The 21,259-nt window shown below is 39.1% G+C and overlaps 1 protein-coding gene across 1 annotated transcript in view; it reads right to left on the reverse strand.

Moving 5' to 3' along the window:
• Window positions 1-21,259, reverse strand: part of APBB1IP (amyloid beta precursor protein binding family B member 1 interacting protein) — a 117,791-nt gene that overhangs the window by 49,863 nt on the left and 46,669 nt on the right. Inside the window, exons 2-5 of the mRNA XM_003130751.6 lie at window positions 14,009-14,080; window positions 9,419-9,503; window positions 5,749-6,038; window positions 3,451-3,528 (exon numbers count right to left, since the gene is read on the reverse strand). Of these exons, the coding sequence (XP_003130799.4) occupies window positions 3,451-3,528; window positions 5,749-6,038; window positions 9,419-9,503; window positions 14,009-14,080 (525 nt within the window). The remainder of the gene's footprint in view (window positions 1-3,450; window positions 3,529-5,748; window positions 6,039-9,418; window positions 9,504-14,008; window positions 14,081-21,259) is intronic.

Genomic DNA, 21,259 nt, shown 5'->3' on the forward strand with positions numbered 1-21,259 from the left:
CTCCATATGCTGCGGTGCCGCCCTAAAAAGACCAAAAAAAAAAAGGGGGGGGGAGTTACCTCTACTATTAGAGTCTATCTTTGTGTGCCACACAGAAGTGTGTGTGTGTGTCGGGGGGCTGCCTCTCCCTTTCCAGACACTCCTTGCCCAACCTCCAGCCTGGGGTGCCTGCGGCTACCTCACATACCTCCAGCAGAGAATTCCCAGAAATATCATCAAACAGAACCACCTGACACCTGTGTAAATTTCTATTCTAACTTGAAAAGAGAAGCATAAAGTAGTTAAGGTTCTACCTCTTCTGCTGTCTGAGGTCGGTCCTGGTTATTCACCAATGTGGCTCATTATTATTAAAAAAGTGTTTGGCTGGAATGGAGAGAAAAACCCCTAGTAACAATTCTTCCTCCCCCAAATTTTGGGTTAGATTCTGAGCAGCAGGTAAACTGCCCCTCCAGTCCCACTTTCACCCAATCGGATCTTGAAAACACTGGGTAGTTAATAGGGAAGAGCGCAGTTCCTGTGGACTGCTGTGCAGAGTTACTGACAGCAGCCAAGGGGGTGGGTAGTGATGAGAATGTGGGTGAGGAGCAGGCAAGGACATAAGTTGAAGCAATCCTGGTTCTTCTCCCACACAGGCACTCTGAGAGCTAAATGCAGACATTGGCAATAAAAGTGCATTTCTTCCTCCTGGGACCATGCAAATTAGACCTCTATTCCAGGCTTGTACAAAGAATACTTTTTTCCCCTTAAAAACTTGTAGCCCAGAAACCTCTAGCTGGACAGTTGTTTTTGTTGTATGTTCAGCTTTTGATGTATTTACAACAACAGGCTCAAGTACCACTGTGTCAAAGACACATTCATCTGACCTCTGAAATCAGGCATGGAGGGTTACATGGAAAGAGAGATTCCTCACATAGCGGAATTACCATGACTTATTTTCTGTGGAAGGCACACCTGCTGCTCTCTGCTGAGGACTATTGCTATAAAGCAGCTACATGTTCTAAGAAACACTACCAATGTTAGGATCTAGAAGACAATTTTCCCAATAGAAAAATTAGTGATGTCTGACCACATTTCATTCTTGCTTAGGAATTCCTGAAAAAATAAAGCATGTCTTGGTGTTATGTTCTTGAAGAGAGGAAAAACCCTAAACCACATAATTTGACAATGATGCAATGATGAAAGGGTTTTGGGTTTGTTTTGTTTTTTTTTTTTTTTCCTGGCAGAAATTGCACACTAAATTTAATCCACATGTAGTTTTGAATGTCCACAAGTACAAAACTGAGAAAGAAAAACAAGAGAAGGCTGGTGACTTTTAGCAAGAAGAAATCATATTTACTTCATAGCTTTCTTCACATTTATAAGCTCAAGAGGAGTTCTATCACCAACGCGTGACACCCTAAATCACAGTTATGTGATTCAGCAAGCTAAGGGCTTTTCATGTCAACTTTACATGATATAGGGTAAAATGATTCAAGAATGAAAAAACCTCTCCTTTCTAATCTATCATAATAAAGATGTACTGGTTTTTATCATTTCTTCTTTTTATTTTGAAAACTAATAAATACAAGAATATCCTAGTCCTAAATCATTTAATACATTTAAGTATTAATATATACACACATACATATATTTTCTTCTATAATAAAATTTACAAATGGAATTTGTTCTCTTGTGTCACAGAGCTTTAAAACAAAGAAGCAAATAAAATCAATGAGTTAGATTCTGGTTCCAGTTCCAAAAGCTTTGTATCACAAACTGTGTGCATCATTCACGATCCAAACTGAGGTCCACACCCCACAGAACTCCAGGCAGACCTGATTTTCATCCCTTAACAAAGGCGATTGTGTGGGAGTATATCTTGATTACTTTATTAACAAATGAGTATGTCTCAGTTATTTTTTTAAATGTCCTGTGCCACACAGCCTTATGTTTTAAGAAATATGCCCAGAGCCTCTGAAGTCAGAACAAATATACAACTTGGCTTTTTAATTTTCTTTCCTCTCCCACTGATCAGAGCAACTTTTGTTTTACAGCTTCTTTACTGACTACAGGCAGGTGGTGCTTTTTGCTACTGTTACAATTCACCTCAAATACATTTTGCCAAAGTTCTCTCCCTTCTGATCTACAGTAGAAATACCGCCCTTTTTGCTACTGTTACAATTCACCTCAAATACATTTTGCCAAAGTTCTCTCCCTTCTGATCTACAGTAGAAATACCGCCCTCGCCTCCCTAGTCTCTGAATCTCCAGTTATGCAAAAGGACCCAATATGCTAGTTGTTCTCCTTTTTAATCTAAAGTCAACTTCTCTTTCCATTTCTCCTCTGATACTATTTCCAACATGGCCCCCATTTTATAAACAATCCACTGGTTTAAAATAATCAGACTAATTATAAATTTTAGTTGTACTCCTTTTCTTTTGTGTTTTTATCCTCAAAGGTAACATCAGTAGCCCAGGACAGCCCAGCTTCAACTACCACCACCTGTAACTCAGTTCGAGACACATTTGTCTTCTGTGCGGTCCTGTGGTCGAGACGGCTAGAGATGGAGTCAACCTGCTCTCGCCCTTTCCCTGACAATCCACTTTCCACAAAACAGCCAGAATGGTCTTTAAAAACCATATATTATCCCTGGTTACAAGCCCTGAAATGACTTCCCACTGCACTTACAATATGTTCTAGACTCTTTAGGCCTGTGCGACCGTGTGGTCCTGCCTGTGTCTCTGACCTCAACTCCTCCCATTTTCCCTCTTACTCCAGGAGTAAAGGGGACCAACTGCATGGTGAGGAATGGAAGCTAAATTTTTGGTGGTGAGCACACTGTAGGGTGTGCAGAAGTAGAAATACAAGGTTGCACACATGAGAAACTTACATAATGTTGTAAACCAATGTTACCTCAGTTAAAAAAAAAAAAAAAAAAAAAGAGTCTCTTGGGCACCATCACTCCTCTCTGCTTTATTTTCTTCATAGCACTTTTCTCCCCTGCTAGCATTTAACTCTACACAAGCAGGAATCTCACCTGACTGGTTCATCTCTCTGTACCCCTGGCACCTGTTCCATGAGGTGAGCATGCATCAATGAAGAAAACCCAAAAATTCCTGGACGAGCTTCCCTGGAGATGGGGCAAGGAGGTAGGGCCCAGAAAGGGGAGCCACCTGCAATTACCCAAGAGTGAGCAGAACCTGGACAGCATCCTTAGGGGAGGGAGCCCTGAGGGTAGAGACTTGGCAACGTCCACATTTACATTAACATGGGTTCCCTATTTATCAATCACAAATAAGCCAACTGATGTCATAGAAGGAATAACTATATAATTTATCTTTGCCCTTAAATTAAAAAAAAATACACCTCTTTGCAAAGCACCACTGGAAATTAAACTTTTTTTTTTTTCCTTCAGCATAATAAAATGTCACTGATTTGGACTGCCCCACACACAGCTGATTCACAGTTTACCTTCTTAACCTTGGCCTCCTTCAGTTTTTCCAGTGCCAGCTTAATTTTATCAGCCTTGGCTTGGGATTCTTTTTCTTCCTGTAAAATGGCAAAACATTCAGCACAGTCCATTAACAACACGAGCAGGTGAGTACCAGGACATCGTGGTGTCTCAGTTATTTTACGTTGACAAAAGGCTGTATTAGAGGGCACCAAATTTCACAGATCGATTCTCAGAATTTGTAAAAGAAGTCGTCAACCCAGAGATACCGAAGATAGTCACCCTTTGTATCTTAAGAAGAGTAACGTAAAAGATGACACGATGATTCAAAGCTTCACACATTCAGTCTGAGAAAAATCTCTGTCTGACTTAAAATTGGGTCTCACCTGAGGAATCTCTAGGTGAATCTCCAGGGATTTGAGCACTTCCTGAAATTATATGCCTTCTCTTGGGTGAGTAGGTGTTTTCTGGGATCCTCAGTTTTTATTAGATTCCTAAAGGGGTCCTTAACTCTCCCCAAATTAAAAGACTTAGACACAAACTTAAACCTATAATTCACCAGAAAGAAAGAACGAACGAACCCACTGACAAACACATGTGAGCAGGCAGAAAAGAGAGTGAAATATTTTATGGGCCCAAAGCCCTTTAATGTTTATTTGTTAATATTCTGAGAATAGGATTGTTGAGGCCCTTCTACCTATTGATAATGATAAAGAAATGGTGACATTTTTAATTACTTGAAAGTAGACATGTATCTTCTTATACCAGCAGTTCTTACATTGTTTTCGAACCACAAACCCCTCGAGGAACATATTGAAAGCAAAGACGCCCATAAAGCTTCAAATCCGCATTCAACTTTGCATACAGTTGGGAACGGGGCCTCCTTAAAATCTTCATGGACTCTTTATTCAGAGCCTCTGCTCTTTAGGGTGGCTGTTACCAAAGACAAGAGGTAACAAGTGCTGCTGAGGAAGTGAAAAAAACAGGAACCCTCGTGCACTGTTGGTGGGAATGTAAATAGGTACAGCCATTACGGGAAACAGTACGGAGCCTCTTCAAAAACCTACAGATAGAACTGCCATATGATCCAGCAAGTCCACTCCTGGGTATTTATCCAAAGAAAATGAAATCACATCCTGAAGAGACCTGCCTCCCATGTCCACTGCGGCATTATTCACAACAGCCAAGACATGGAAACAACCTGAGTGTCTGTTGATGATGTGGAGATAAAGAAAATGTGGTGTCTATATACAGCGGGACATTATCTACTGGGAAGAAAGAAGAAATCCTGCCATTTGTGACAATATGGCTGAACCTCGAGGGCATTATGCTACGTGAGGTAAGTCAGACAGAGAAAGACAGATAGGGTGTGATCTCACTTCTGTGTGAGAATCTAAAAAAGCTGAACTCATAGGAATGGAGAGGGGAATGGTGGTTGTCAGGGGCTGGGAATAGAGAAAACACAGAGGTGACAGTCGAAGGTTCTGGGGATCGGATGTATAATACCGTATACATATTGTTTGTCTTCCCCAAATTTGGAAATCTATTAATATCAAACATTCTTCACCCACCTGCTCCACAGCACCCCTCCTAACTACAATTTATTAAGGGGTACACAGATGTCACTGCCATATTGAACCCAGGTACCAAACTTGGCAACATTCCATTTAGTTTAATTCAGAAATATGTAAGGAATGCGTCCTATTTTTTATGACCTGGGCTAGGACCAGGGACACAGACATATATAAATCATTTCCACAGTTCATACCAAGTTCATAAAACAGCACCTCCCCAAAGGTTGAGTATTACCAGGGAAAGATGTCTACAAATACAGATTTTAGCCAAACTGAAAGTAATGCCTGAATATGCCCCTAATATGTTCTTTATACTCACCAATGTGTCCTCTAATGGAGACTCTGGCTTTGCAATGAACACATCCAAGACCTGTTTCTTAGTATCTCAGAGCTCCAGGAGCACAAACTTATGAATGGAACTGTTACTTTTTTTTTGCTTTGTCTTTTTAGGGCTGCACCCATGGCATATGGAAGTTCCCAGGCTAGGGATCAAATCAGAGCTGCAGCTGCTGGCCTACACCACAACCACAGCAACACCAGATCTGAGCCATGTCTGTGACCTACACTTACAGCTCGCAGAATGCCAGATCCTTAACCCACTGAGCGAGGCCAGGGATCAAACCCATGTCCTCATGGATGCTCGTCAAATTCATTACTGCTGGGCTGCAATGGGAACTCCGGAACTGTCACTCTGAAGAAAGGCAGAGGTCAAGAGTCCTGCCCTCCCTGGTCCCACGGACCTACCTGAGAGAGAGGTTCAGGCGGTGGTGGTGGCAGAGGAAGGTCAAGCATGGGATCAGCTGGTGGAGGTGGCAAGTCATCTTCATACTGGCCAAAACTGGCTGCAGCATCTGCCCTGTACCCAAGAGAAGCTGCACCACTGAAACTCAGTACATCCAGAGATGCTGAGTGAGGTCGATTCTGAGAGGACTCTTTCTGCGCCTGGATTGTCCTCTGCTCAGCTTCACTTATGTCTGCGACCAGATCCGCCATGAGAGCATCTAAATCTTGGTCTTCCAGTGCATTTAAGGACTCTAATAGGGAAAAATCATATTGAGGATCAAATAAGGACTCATACCTGGAAAAACTGAACACAGGTCAACTTTCAAGAGTAAATCTGAGTACCAGTTGTAAGGGACTGGCAATGGGGAAATAGGAAGAGGCTGGTAAAGGGTAGGAACTTTAGGATCTAAGTATAACATAGTGACTACAGCTAAAAGCATTGGATTGTATAACTGAAATTTGCTGAGAGAGTAGAATTTAAATGTTCTCACTTAAAAAAAAAGTCAATACATGAATGAGGTGATGGATGTGTTAATTAGCTTGATGGGGGACATCCTTTTACAATGCACATCAAATCAGCATGATGTTCACTTTAGATGTCTTACAATTTTATGTGTCAATTAAACCTCAATAAAGCTCCAAAAATTTCTTACCCTCCAAAAAAGAAAAGAGGGAAAATATCTTCCCCACGCTGAAGGGCTTCTTCATCTATAAAGTCAAATCTAAGCACATGATTTGAATTTTTGCACATTCTGGACGAAGATCTTAAGAGTTTTAGAAAGGCAGGGAGGGGAGAGGATGGAAACGGATGGAAAGTTCTCCACAGGTCTTTGGAGGGCAGAGAGAGCCCCAAATATATTTGGAAGAAAGTAGGTCTCCACCAACTAGAATTTACATATATATATAAAGGGCCTACGCCACAGCCACAGTAACTCGGGATCTGAGCTGCACCTGCGACCTCCATCACTGCTCGTGGCAATGCCAGATCCTCGACCCACTGCGAGGCCAGGGATCAAACTTGCATCCTCACATATCCTAGCTGGGTTCGTTACTGCTGAGCCAGGACAGGCACTCCAAAAAATTAAATTTTTACGGTAAAGACTTCATAAGACAGTGAGCTGGGGGTTCATTCTTAAAGGAAAGGCAGACCTGGATTTTCAGAGGGTGAGCAAGGATGGTTTTCACTGGACTTTCTTCCATGTGTGAGATTACTGTGGAGATCAGACACATGATGCTGAAAGTTGCTCAGACCATGTGGCATACACAGAGCCATGCCCCTGAGCTGTGCTGGCTTGCCACTTGGGCAGTCACCGGATGGTGAGTATAATGAGCAAGGGATGGGCAGGGTGGAAGTGCTCGTGAGGAAGAAAATTCTAGCGGCTTTGTGCAGTGTGCGCTGGAGTGAGGACATGGAGGCAGTGGAAATGATTCCTACTCACGAACAAATGAGCACAGGGCATGGTGAAATACTTTATTGGCAACATCATCATCATGAACACCGCGGAGCATGTTACTTTAATGCTCACAGTTCAAAGTACAACAACTGGACTGAAGTGTGGCTCTCCTAACTGTGTAAAGGGTTCATTTCCTTCTAAGCCACCATTTTTTTGCATATAACTTTTTCATAAAATTAAGTGAAATTAATTTTTAAAATCTCAGAAAATATATGTCGAACTAATGAAGCATGTTCACAATTTTCTAGGGGTATCAACGACATTGAGACAGTTGACACATAAGCAAATGATTTTCATCCTTTGTAAATTTTTCAGGGGCAAAATTCCCACAATAACACTTACATTAACAACTTCTTTTTTTTTTTTGCTATTTCTTTGGGCTGCTCCCGCGGCATATGGAGGTTCCCAGGCTAGGGATCGAATCGGAGCTATAGCCACAGGCCTACGCCAGAGCCACAGCAACGCGGGATCCGAGCCGCGTCTGCAACCTACACCACAGCTCACGGCAACGCCGGATCCTTAACCCACTGAGCAAGGGCAGGGACCGAACCCACAACCTCATGGTTCCTAGTCGGATTCGTTAACCACTGTGCCATGACGGGAACTCCCACTTACATTAACAACTTCTGAAGCAAATTATAATCCTAAACAGATTGTACGGAATTGAGTGATAAGGAACTGGGGATTCTGTTCAGAAGTTTGGCACTTACTCTCTGAATGACATTGGGTGAAATATTTGACTCATTTTAAGCAATGCTGTAAATGAAGACAGTAAAAAAAGTCATTCCTATTCTAATTTCTAAAAAATTTAATATTCAGTACACATCGGTACTTTTTTATGATCTTATCTCCTTAATGACATGACTTTCTTGTCATTGTACTTTAACATTACTATGTTTATATATTACTGGGTCTCTTTGTTTTTGTCATTTTCAGGATACCAGGTACCAAGCACCTCCAAAGCATTAGTTGAGTTGACCACAGCTAAATTATTTATTAAGTTCTAATTTTTTCGATTTTTTTTTTTTTTTTGGGCTGTGCCAGAGGCATGTAGAAATTCCTGGGCCAGGGATTGAACCCCTGCTACCGCAGGGACCCAAGCTACCGTAGTGACAACACTGGATCCTTAACCTGCTGCACCACAAGGGAACTCTGACTCAATTTTAATTTTAATTGAACTGATTAAAGTATTTAGCTACAATGAGTGTGTCAAGGAAATCTGCATTATTCATAAGTGCCAGTATATGTTTTCTATTAATGTCATAATTTCACAAAAGTGTGTTGGGTTTTTGAAACTTCATGAATGCTGCCATCATTCCATGCTGCAAAAAAAATCACTGACAGAAATCAGTAAGTTTACACGGCAAACAGAAAAGAGGGTAGGAAAAAGGAAATCAGAAAGGATGTATTATAATTTATCGAGATACAGGTATTGGCACCTTAAGGGCTTATCAAAAAACTATTGAAAATGACAGATACAAAGGAACCCAGTAAGTGATGGAAATAAAACTTGGAACTCTGGATTTCTGTAACCAGGCCTCTCTAATATTTTGTCTTTCATTCTTTAGGAAGGCACTGCAAGTCTTTAGAAACTCTTTTGCAGTGAATTCTCATTAATTTGGAAGCAATTACTTCAAGATTCATTATAATTTGAATAGCACACGGGGTAAAGACTGTCAATGCACTAAACAGGAAGAGAGACTTCCATTAATAAAGGAACATGATCTCTGGGAGAACAAAAATATCAAACAGAGCAAATATATATGAATTAAAATATATTTGAAACATCATCTATTCATGTATTATCAATCATTATGAAATGGGCAGTTCATTAATACTCTTGAAGGAACATCTCCTTTTTAATATTTTCTTATACTACTGTACTTTATTCTTCTAATGGTTTAGGGATAAGAAGAAACTCTCTTTACTTTTTAAAAAAATTAGATAGTTTTGAGATATTCTACAAATGCAGAATGGTGTTCCTTTTCATTATAGGTAAAAAAAAAAACCCAAAAAACTCCTTGGCCTCTCAATTCACCGCAAACACAATAAAACACAATCTGAATGAAATTCAGGACTTGAAAAATTATACTTGTCATGATGTCTAGCTTCCCTAAATTTTGCGTTTTAGTCATTGTTATGATTTCAAATTACATAAGAAAAGAAATTATGCTTACCGTTTAAATCCTTAAAACCCACACTATAGTTAAATTCAGCTCCGGGCTTGGGTTCTGGAAGAGGGAGAGTGTCCACTCCTAAACTCTGTGAAAAGAGATCCCCATCCTCAAAGTTATTCAAGGTATTGACATTTTTACAGTGCAATTTAATCATTAAGTAAAAAAAAAAAAAAATCATTTGCTGTTTACACATTTTCTCTCTAAATATGTTCTTTAAAAACTATATTCTTACTTGCACATGTTTCCGCTGATTTTTTTCCCTACAGAAAATGAAAAGTTCTAACACAACATGGTAAATCAACTATACTTCAATTAAAAAAATTTTTTTAAATGAAACGTTAAAAATTATTCTAAAAGGTACATCTGGAAACAGGTCAACTGAGACTGATGAGAAGGAGGTCATTCCTTTCTATAAACAACAAAAAACTTCCTGTAATAATGCATTTGTGACACAAACACTATATACAATTTTATAAGGACTTAAGTTATGACATTAAAGAAAGGAGTGTTTAGTCACTCAAAGATAAAGGCTGTTTCAGGATGCCGTCTGCCAGGATACAGTGAACTGTGAATGTTGTTACTCTTATTTAATGTAATGCTTGTTAGGAAGAAATTAAGACAGCGTAAGGTGATTTGGTAAATAACGTTACTTTTTAAATGGAAAAAGTGCCTTCTTGTATGATTTAAAAGCTACACTATGTTACTTAAATTTAAAAAATATTTTTACATCCATAGTTTGAGAAGTGATTTCACCTGTTTCTAATCATGAATGTTTTCATGACTGTGAGTGCATCCTTTGATGTTACTCTAATTTGGTAAATAATATCCTTGTTTATATCTTAAATTTCTGAAGGAAACCCATCATTATATGTTTGAGAATAAATTAATGAAATATAACCTGTTATAAGTAGGATAAAAAGACCGTTAATTAAGATGAAGTTAAAAGAAAAAAGACCTAAGCAAGTCAGAATCAAGGATAAAATGTAGGGAAAAGTGACTCTAGAATTCATTCTTTTTTTTTTTTTCATTTTTAGAGGGCACATGAAGTTTCCAGGCTAGGGGTTGAATTGGAGCTACAGCTGTCAGCCTGTGCCACAGGCACAGCAACGCAGGATCCGAACACACACACACACACACACACACACACACACACACACACACACACGGTGACCCCAGCTCCTTAGTCCATTAGGCGAGGATAGGGATCAAACCTACAACCTCATGGTTACTGGTCAGATTCATTTCTGCTGCGCCACAACAGGAACTCCCTAGAATTCATTCTAAAAAGCCATTCTGCAAGCCCAGAATTCATTCTTAAAAACAGAATGGGCAGGCAAAAGCAATGCAGAAACTACGGGACAAATACCAGAACAAAAAAACAAAGTACAAAAAAAAATTCATTAATCAGTCTGTTTTTAAGTGCTCTAACTGGGAAGTCGAACATCACAATTAGGGTAGCCAATGCATTCTAGTCTCAGGAGTATAATTTATCATGCTACTTAAAGAAATTAGAAGTAGTTCTCAAACAAAATGTGAATCTAAAAATGTGTGATATAACAGGCTTTAGGTAAAATGTGGAGGGAGGGAAAGAACAGAAAGGAAACTGGTTTTAGGAAGGAGCACCTTTAGCCACAGCAAAGTCACTCAAAGTCCAACATGAAGTAAAGAAGGCAGCATTTTTCTCGGTCTGGTGTGGCCTGTCAAATGATTTTAGGTCGCATACAAAAATCACAAACATTAAAACATAAATTACTGTGTATCTATTTGGATGTTTATCAAGAAAAAATTAAGTGGGAATATTTAACTTGTAATGACGTTTAAGAAATCAATAAAAGACAAATATTAAGAAAATAGGCAGGCAGGCAAAAAAAAAATCACTAAGGTTATATGTGAAAGACTGAAGTTGGGGAACACTGTTCTATATGAACCTCCTTAAAAACCATATGCTTGAAAATGTATGTTATTAGAAGTTGCATAAGGTTGATTTTCTAATTCTTCATTCTTTTCCATGTTTAACTGGAATTCCTCCATAAAGAAGAACTTGCTCTCATCAACTATTTGTTCACTCTGAAATACCATTTGACCAGGACGATAAAAAGACATAGAGATAGATGCTTGATTCTCTCCTTTATCAGTTTTCAGAGTGATACGTTAATGCTCTGGCAATCTCCAACGGTGACCAACAAAGCAGCGTTGTTTTTGTTTATTGCTGGTATCACTATGCCAGTTTTATTTTTTTGCCATGGAGAATGTGAAGTTTTTATATATTTAAATATTTCATTTTTTCTTTGATGGCTTGTGGGTGTCATAGCTCGCTTAGGAAAGCTGCCCACATCTTCAGATTGTGCAAACATTTCTCTCATGTTATCTCCTGAAATATTTCATATATTTAGATCTTTGATTCATGGAACTCATCTTGGTATAAAGGGTGAGGTAGACTTTAGGCTTTTGATTTTTTAGATGTGCCATCCCAACAAGATTTATTAAATAATTCTTTTTTTTTCCTTACTCATGGAGAATGCCACTTTGATTAGATTTTAATTTTCTATCTATATTTTGTATCTAATTCTATTTCATGAATCTGTGTTAACATGCCATTACTCTTCTTTTTCATAGTTCTCTGGCTATTTGGGTATTTGAAATTTTCATATAGAGTCAGTACAAATGGCTTTGTTCCCCTTCCCCACAAAAAATCCAGTCAATATAGGTACTGGTTTCTAGACTGTGTGTGTATAGATATACACACATACAAAAAAACACACACACAGAGATAAAGAAAAAGAGACAAAAAAGGGGGGATAGAGTAACATATTAATGGAAATCTGGGAGAAAAGTAAATGGGAGTTCTTTGCATTATTCTTTAACTTAAAGCTTGAAATTGTTTCAAAATAAAAAAGCAAAAATCACATGACTGTCATGATTATAATGTAGTTCCCTTGATTTCTGCTTATTTTGAAAAACTAGGAAGCCTATGGCTAATCTATCCATCTCAACCACACCCTAGTTTCAAACTACAGAACAGGTACAGAATTCACGAATGCGGATCACAAGACAAACTTTGCTAATGGCTGGGAAGATACGCAATAATCCCCAAGGGCAGTTGACAATGGCCAATTCAAAGAACAAACAGACTTTAGACTCAGGGACAAAGTGGGGCCTTTACCTTGACATTTACTTTACCCTGACCAACCTGTTGGGGAACCAGTTTTAGCCAAGCAAACCCTCACTCACTTGAGCACAACAAGGAAAGATAAAAAACCAGAAGGGCTTCAAGTGAAGGTGTTACTGTTCAGGGTTCTTGGCTTCCTTAATCAACAGAAATTGATAGGAGGACAGGCAAGGTTCAGGCAAGTCTTTACTGGGACCCCTGCTGGGGCAAGGAGGGAGCAAAGACAAGCAGCAGCTTCCCTTGTTCACTTGCTCTCCGCCAGGGGGCAAGCTGGTCCTTATAATGGGATGAGGGTAGGGGCCGGTCTAGGAATCGGGAAGAGGGGTGGCTTGGGTGGTCTGCCCACTCCTTTTAGTGGTATAGTGTGCAGGGGACAGGCACAGTACCCTGTTTTCACTCTCAGCTCTTCAGAAGTGGTGGCTGGTTTTTTAGGTTTTTTTTTTTTTTTTTTGTATCTTCTTGTTGATGATTTGCCCCAACTGTGCATGCACACAATTATTTTTAGTCCTTATTATAATGAGTTTCCTTGTTATTCCACTGTTCAAAGAGACATTTGTCCAGGGGCAAGCACCACAGCCACTGCAGCCAAGGGTCCCAGGTCCCAGGTCTCAGACTGTCTCAAAGGCAGACTCAAGACACTTTGACTGGTCCATTCTTACTCTTGAGTTAGAGTAACAATACTCAACTATGAAAATCCTAGGCTCTGACCAATCAGAACATTTGTTCCTCTATGGAGCAGGAGTGAGTGAATGGACGGTGGGACCACAGATGTTCTCTCAAACCTTCCTCCTTCATGGGAGGAAAATGAGTCTTCTCATCTACAGAAATGTGGTTACCACCCTAACGTTCACCCTTTTCTCTAAGCTTATGAGACAATCATATTTTGTCTCTTCTTTCATAGCACCTAAACTTTCTTGAATTTTATATGGAATATAAAGGAAATGCTAACTAATATTGATTTATTTTTCCTAAAATAAATATTTTTAAAAAGCACAGGTGATTCTTCATTTATTTTGGAGAAAATGTTAAGATCCCTATCTTATTTAGGAATACTAGGTGATGATAATGATGAGCTGACTAGTCTTTACATAAAAGTAACTGCAGGGGAAATCTTTCAGTGGCGGTGGTGGTTGCGGAAGGTTTGTCTAGGGGCTTTCTTCCATTGGCTAAATAAATATTTGGACATAATGAGCATGAGAATTGCCATAACAGAATGCATATGTGAGTATGTATTCAATTCACTGAACTCAAAAGGGTATAATGAGGAAAAAAGCTTTATTTTTTCCCCTACCACTGTCACAGTTACACCGGGAACACATAATGTCAATTTCCAGTCCTTTAAAAAAGACAGCCTTCTTATATTAAAATCAAACTCTAGAATCCCATTTTTTCTAATTTGAAAGTTAAGAAGGAGAATTTACCTGGGTCAGAAGATCCATCTCTCCCAGCAAATTGCTGAACATTTGGTCTATATCTTCGTTTGACTCACCCATCTGAAAAAGGAAGAAATCCAGATATAAACAGTCTAATAAAAGCCTGATCCTTGGATAACTGTCCCATCTCTTTCTTTCCCCACAAAACCTCATGCACAGGCAAGCAAGTCAAGAAGAGAAGGCTGGGGAGTCTGAAGTTCCATGCCTGACCTCTCTCCAATGTGCCTTGGCCCAAAACTGAATTGAACTGAACCCTAGGAAATGGCTCAGAGTGACAATTGGACTTTGTTTTTCCAGATGGAACTAGTCTCTTGGGGGCCAAGTGGACAAAGGCAGTGTCATTCAGGAATTCATGTCACCATAGGACATCCTGATTGGAAAAGAAGAAAGGTGACTGCATCAGAGACACATAAAACTTCATTTGCATTTAAAAACCTACACAAAAATGATGTCAGGAGTGAGTAAGCATATTTACCAAGTGATTCCTTGCTTTACAAAGTTATTTCTGAAACAGCAGTTTTTGGCACATTTTTTGGGAAGTATTAGGGTGACAAACACTTTGAACTAAAAGGGCCATGCAATCAAGTGATAAGAGGGAAATGAAACATACTTTACATTTTAATCTTTCTCTATCTAATCCAAGAGAAGGAACTGGCCAGAGGAGGAAAAGTGTTTCCATAAAGTGTGGCGGGGACACCCTGTGAGGTGTACCTAGTTGCTTTCTTCCTGACATTTTTGGCAAAGCTGGGTTGGACTTAGGAGATGTGATTACAAGGCCTCCTTCAGCCACTAATTTGTGATGTGTTTTTTGGAGACTCAACTGCTTCTAAGATGAGGAGTTTGCTGCAGATAATTTCTAAGGGTCCCATATGCTCCAAACCACTATAAGATTTGTGCCAACTATAGGTCAAGCTAAGACGTCTGGATCAATACATATTATTTAAGTCAAACAATATGTATGAGTGTGTATGCATGTGCTGTGTTTTAATCATGTTACATGGGAATTTTAAATATATACAAAAATAGAAAGAGTAATATAATGATTTTCATGTACCCATTGTCCTGCTTTAATGATGATCAACTAACTCATGAGTATCTTTTTTATGTGGATATCATATATGTATAGCACGAGAAGATAAAGGTTTTTGAAAATCATAACCACGATACTGTTATCTCTGCACAGTCTTGTGTGTTTGCATTTTATTTTTTTATAATGATTTTTATTTTTTCCATTATAGCTGGCTTACAGTGTTCTGTCGATTTTCTACTATACAGCAAGATGACCCAGTTACACATACATGTATACATTCTTAAGGAATACAAAAATAAAATACATTTTAAAATTTTGTTTGCATTTTAAATCAGTTATTTGAAATGCCAAGGTATGGATGCTACCTAAGTGTCCATCAACAGATAAAAGGAGAAAGAAGATGTGTTATATACATAATGGAATACTACTCAGACATAAAAATAGAATACAATTTTGCCATTTGCAGCAACATGAATGGACTTGGAGGGCATTATTCTAAGTGAAATAAGTCAGACAGAGAAAGACAAATACTGTGTCACATCACACATATGGAATCTAAAAAAATACAATAAACTAGTGAATAAAACAAAAAAGAAACAGACTCACATACATAGAGAACAAACTAGGGGTTACCAGTGTGGAGATGCAAGTTGCAGGGGGCAACATGGAGGTAGTGTGGTGAGAGGTACAAACTATTAGGTATAAAATAAACTTCAAGGATGTACTGTACAACAAAGAAATATAGCCAGTATTTTACAGGAACTACTATAAATGGAATATAACCTTAAAAAATTGTGAATCACTATACTGTACACTTGAGACTGGACATAACACTGTACAGCAACGATTCTTCAATTTAAAAAGTTATTTGGCTAAAATAGGCAAAGTCAAGGCAGATTTATCTTTCCTTGAATAAATTATCTGAAAACTTACAGTTCTCCATTTACCATAACTTCAAACAAATACTTAAACAATAATACCTTTTCATATTCAATAGTTTTAAGCTAATGAGGGGTTCCCTGTCTCTTTATAAAATATGTATACAAAAGACCTTTGTCATACTGACTCTGCTGAATTAAAACTGACTGAGGAGTTCCCGTCATGGCTCAGTGGTGAACGAATCCGATCAGGAACTGTGAGGTTTCAGGTTCGATCTCGATTAGTGGGTTAAGGATCTGGCGTTGCTGTGGCTCTGGCGAAGGCCGGCAGCTACAGCTCTGATTAGACCCCTAGCCTGGGAACCTCCATATGCCGTGGGTGCAGCCCTAGAAAATACAACAAAACAAAACAAAACAAAAACAAAAAAAAAACAAAAAGACCCCCCAAAAACCTGACCTAAATGTTTGAAAAAAAAAAAAAAGAGAACAATTCTTTAAAGTTCAAATATGTAATGACGATGATGAAGACATTTACCTAGCACTTACCATGTTGTAAGAATTGAAATCAGCTGGATTAATATTAACCGTCAACCCCTAGAATGGCACTGATGCTGAGAGATCAGAAGGAACGAGAGGCGTAAAAACCTTCTGGAGTGAATTAGGGCATATCCTTCCCTCCGTAGACCACCCTGCAATGCTAGTGCTCAATCTTCCCAAATTATTTTTACAGCTATCCTGGGGTTACATCACTCAGGAAATCTTCTGGCTTAATTTTCTCATTATGTATTTCCCCCCCGCCACTTTTAAGAAGTAAAAACCATTTTTTTTTCCCTATACAACTTTACCATCTCCACTGAAAATGAGGTGAGGATGGAGAATATTTTTCATCTGAATTTCCTGCTCTCCATAATAATTCTTGCTTTTCTCTCCTTCTAGGCTCTCTCTCCAGTAAAACACAGAAGTCCCTCTGAGCCATAGTTCCTGAGTACATTCAAGAGTCACTTCAAGTTTTAGGTTGATATTAGAGGAAGGACATCTGAATTGCTATGATGGTTAATTTTCCAGAATCCTCTCTGCCTTCCAATGGAGGAGGTTATCTTGCAGGAGCATGTGGTATCTATACAACTGGCTTAATCAAGAAGGGGACATCATTCAAACAAAAGCAGCTGATGATATGATGGGACAAGCACATTTCTAAGTAGCAGACACACCTGGGAGAATCAGGGGAACATACACTGGGACAGGGAAGCACACGTTTGAATTGGAGGCAGCCATTCAGCCACTGCACAGGGACAGACCACATGAGGTAGGCAGATGAGCCCTCAGGTAAAGAAGTGACAGGTAAGGCGGACACTGCAGGTGTGGGTCAATGTGGGGAGGTCTAAGAGACAGATGGGACTCAAACGGCATCAGGGAAGAAAGATGGAAGATGTTCACCTTGTCTTATGCGGGTCGTTGGGTTTAGTGTTCATCACAGTTGGAAAAGTAAAGAAGTGAGCCCTGTCTCTGGTTGAGATCCACTTACATATGATTTTAATCCCCTCCCAGTTACTTTTTTTTTTTTTTGTCTTTTTGTCTTTTCTAGGGCCGCACCTGCGGCATATGGAGGTTCCCAGGCTAGGGGTCTAATCAGAGCTGTAGTTACCAGCCTACGCCAGGGCCACAGCAAAACAGGATCCAAGCCTCGTCTGTGACCACAGCTCATGGCAACACCAGATCCTTAACCCACTGATCAAGGCCAGGGATCGAACCCACAACCTCATGGTTACCAGTCGGGTTCATTAACCACTAAGCCACAATGGGAACTCCCCCTGCTCAGTTACTTATAAAGCATATGAATCATACCCTCCCTTCTTCAAATCACCTAAAAATGGAGGAAAGAAAATATTTAATAAGTCAACAAAGCACCCATGATTTCAAAAAATATCCCCTCAAACAATCTGATATTCAAAATCTTGTAATGGAAATTAGCAAAAAGAACACTAAAATTCCTGAACGCCCCATGTGAATTTATTTTCATTAGATTCTCAGGCAGCACAATAATGTGGCAAAATAAAAGAATCCTTCAGTTGAATGATTACTAGTAGGGTAATTTAAGAGTAAGGATGAGTGTTCACATATTTCAAAATTTTCCATGAGGGAAAAGTAATCTATTCGGAGTGGGAAAAAAAACAGATTTATTTGCTGACCTCAAAACTGCCAGTCAGTGTTACAATAAAACTCAAAGGAACCAAAGATGATGCTAGTGGTAAGTATCTTGTCATGGTTACTTTCTCTCAAATCATTACATTTGGAAATGCCCTAAATGATGAAGAACAAAGTCTTGAAAGGAAATGTGGCATCGATGAGTCAGAAGTATCCACTGAGCCCAAAGACCTCAGTTTCTCAGCCTGTATACACCACGGATGCCGGATGGGCTGAGGACTCGCCAGAGTGAATCATACACCTAAGATGGAAATAACTCAAAACAACAGCAATTCTAGTGACCTCTGCTGACACTCCCTATGTTCATCTGGTAAAAATCTTTCCCTGTCCTTCCATTCCTCTTCCCTAGAGCCTACTAATACTGAATTATTTAAAGGAGTCAACATCAAAATCATTCCGTAAATCTTGTCCTGAGTAAATTATGTTCTTGAATGGATCACAGTTGAAATGAACTGCATTCTTGGTGAAAATTATAAAACATTTGAGTTACTTGGGCTATGATTAACATAAATTAATGTTAATGTGTAAATTCCATCATCTCACATATTTATCCTCCCTGCAAGAAAGCCTTATTTGCAGAAGGGACAGAACAAGAGTTTTATATATATATATATATATTGGGTCTATGTGCATACATGCACATGCACGAGAAAATAAGGCCGTGTCTTGTACATGCGGTATTTGCCAAAAGTCAAAATAAAGATTAAAAAGAGGGAAAGAGAGAAAGAAAACACCCCACCCTGGGTGCTCAAAGTGTTGTTTGGGTTAACAGCTCAAAAAAAGCAAGGGTGGAGCAGCCTTAGTGAAGCAATGGATAACAAAACAAGCAATGCGTATGTCACGTTTGGGTGGAATTAACATCTTTTTGTGAGCACGTCATTTCTGTATTCCTTTTGTGTCTTGGTTAAAAACTGTTGATTAAAAAAAATCTGGAATAGTACTTGATCAGATAGCTTTTGCTGGATTTGTTTTAAGGGTTTTTTTTTTTTTTTTTTGAGGGTGTGGGAAAGTGGATAGGAGAGGGGTGAGGTGTTCAGACAGCACATCTGGGCTGAAATTCTCACTGTTGAGACCCTCATGAGCTCATCCAGCCTCCAGGTGCCTGATTCTCCATCAAGCCCTACTACCACTATCATTTCAAATTTGACATACAAATTCGAACATGTCTGCCTCCTGTTCAAAAAAATAGGAGGTGGTTAATCACAATGTCGTGGGGAGAGTTCAAGTCTCAGCATGTGTTTCAGTCCTTTATCATTAGCCTCAGCCTACTTTTCAGGCTTCAACTCTTACCCTCTTACCCATCAGGACCCTTAACATTGTCCGAACAGCTTTTCTACATTCTCTTTGTCTTGGTAGATACTATTCCCTTTAAATAACACTCTCCTCTGTCCACCTACCCTTCATAAAGTCCTATCTATCATTTGGAATCCAGCTTTCATGTTAACCCGTCAATGGCATCTTCATACCCAGTAGAGAGATTTGTTGTCCATTGCATTTGGTAATCATATCAGGAAGTCCTGGCCCCAACAAAAACCTTGATAAGGTATTTAACCTCCCTGGGTTTGTTTCCTCATCTGCAAAATGAGATTAGTCTGTAATTCACCCTCACACCTACGGTCAATTAATCTTTGACAAAGGAGGCATGAATATAAAATGGAAAGAGTCTCTTCAGCAAGTGGTGCTGGGAAAATTGGACAGCTGCATGTAAATCAATGAAACTAGAACACACCCTCACACCATGCGCAAAAATGAACTCAAAATGGCTTAAAGACTTAAACATAAGACACAAGACACCGTAAAACTCCTAGAAGAGAACATAGGCAAAACATTCTCTAACATAAATGGTACAAATGTTTTCTTAGGTCAGTCTCCCAAGGTGATAAAAATAAAAACAAAAATAAGCAAATGGGACCTAATCAAATTTACAAGCCTCTGCACAGCAAAGGAAACCATAAAAAACAAACACAATGAAAAGACAACCTAGAGAAGGGGAGAAACTATTTGTAAACAACTCAGTCAGGAAGGGCTTAATCTTCAAAATGTATAAACAACTCTTACAATGCAAACAAACAAACAAACAAACAAACAAACAAAACCAAAAAAACCCCAAACAACCCTACTGAAAAATGGGCAGATCTAAATAGACATTTCTCCAAAGAAGACATATCGATGGCCAGTAGGCACATGAAAAGATGCTCAATATCACTAACCGAGAAATGCAAGTCAAAACTACAATGAGGTACCACCTCATCCCAGTCAGGATGGCCATCATTAATAAGTCTACAAATAACAAATGCTGGAGGGGGTGTGGAGAAAAAGAAACCTTACTACGTTGTTGGTAGGAATGTAAGTCGGTACAACCACTATAGGAAACAGTATGAGGCTCCTCAGCAAACTAAAAATAGAGTCACCATATGATCCAGCAATCCCACTCTTGGACATATATCTGGACAAAACTGTAATCCAAAAAGAAACATGCACTCCTATTTTCACAGAAGCACTATTTACAACAGTTACAACATGGAAACAGCTTAAAAGTCTATTGACAGATGAATGGATTAGGAAGATGCGGTATATTTACACAATGGAATACTACTCAGCCATTAAAAAATGAAATAATGCCATTTGCAGCAACATGGATGCAACCAGAGATTATCACACTAAGTGAAAAGTCCCAAAGACAAATATCCTATGATATCACATTTGTGGAATCTAAAATATGGCACAAATGAACCTATCTACAGAACAAAAACAGACTCACAGACATAGGAGAACAGACTTATGGTTGCCAAAGGGAAGGGGGAGGGAGTAGGATGACTGGGAGTTTGGGGTTAGTAGGTGCAAACCATTACATTTAGAATGGATAAGCAATGAGGTCCTGCTGTACAGCACAGGGAACTATGCCCAATCTCCCGGGATAGACTGTGATGGAAAAGAACATAAAAAAAGAAAGTATCTGTGGCTGAGTCACTTTGCTCTACAGCAGAAATTGGTGCAACGCTGTAAATCAACAACACTTTAATAAAAAAAAAAGAAAGAGAGAGAAGCAGAGTTAGGCTCCATGCCATTCAACCCCTTGTGAAACTGAACATGAATGACTTATTTTCAAAATTCAGTATTGTTTTG

This window comes from Sus scrofa, chromosome 10, assembly GCF_000003025.6.
Source record: "Sus scrofa isolate TJ Tabasco breed Duroc chromosome 10, Sscrofa11.1, whole genome shotgun sequence".
Classification (NCBI taxonomy): Eukaryota; Metazoa; Chordata; class Mammalia; order Artiodactyla; family Suidae; genus Sus; species Sus scrofa.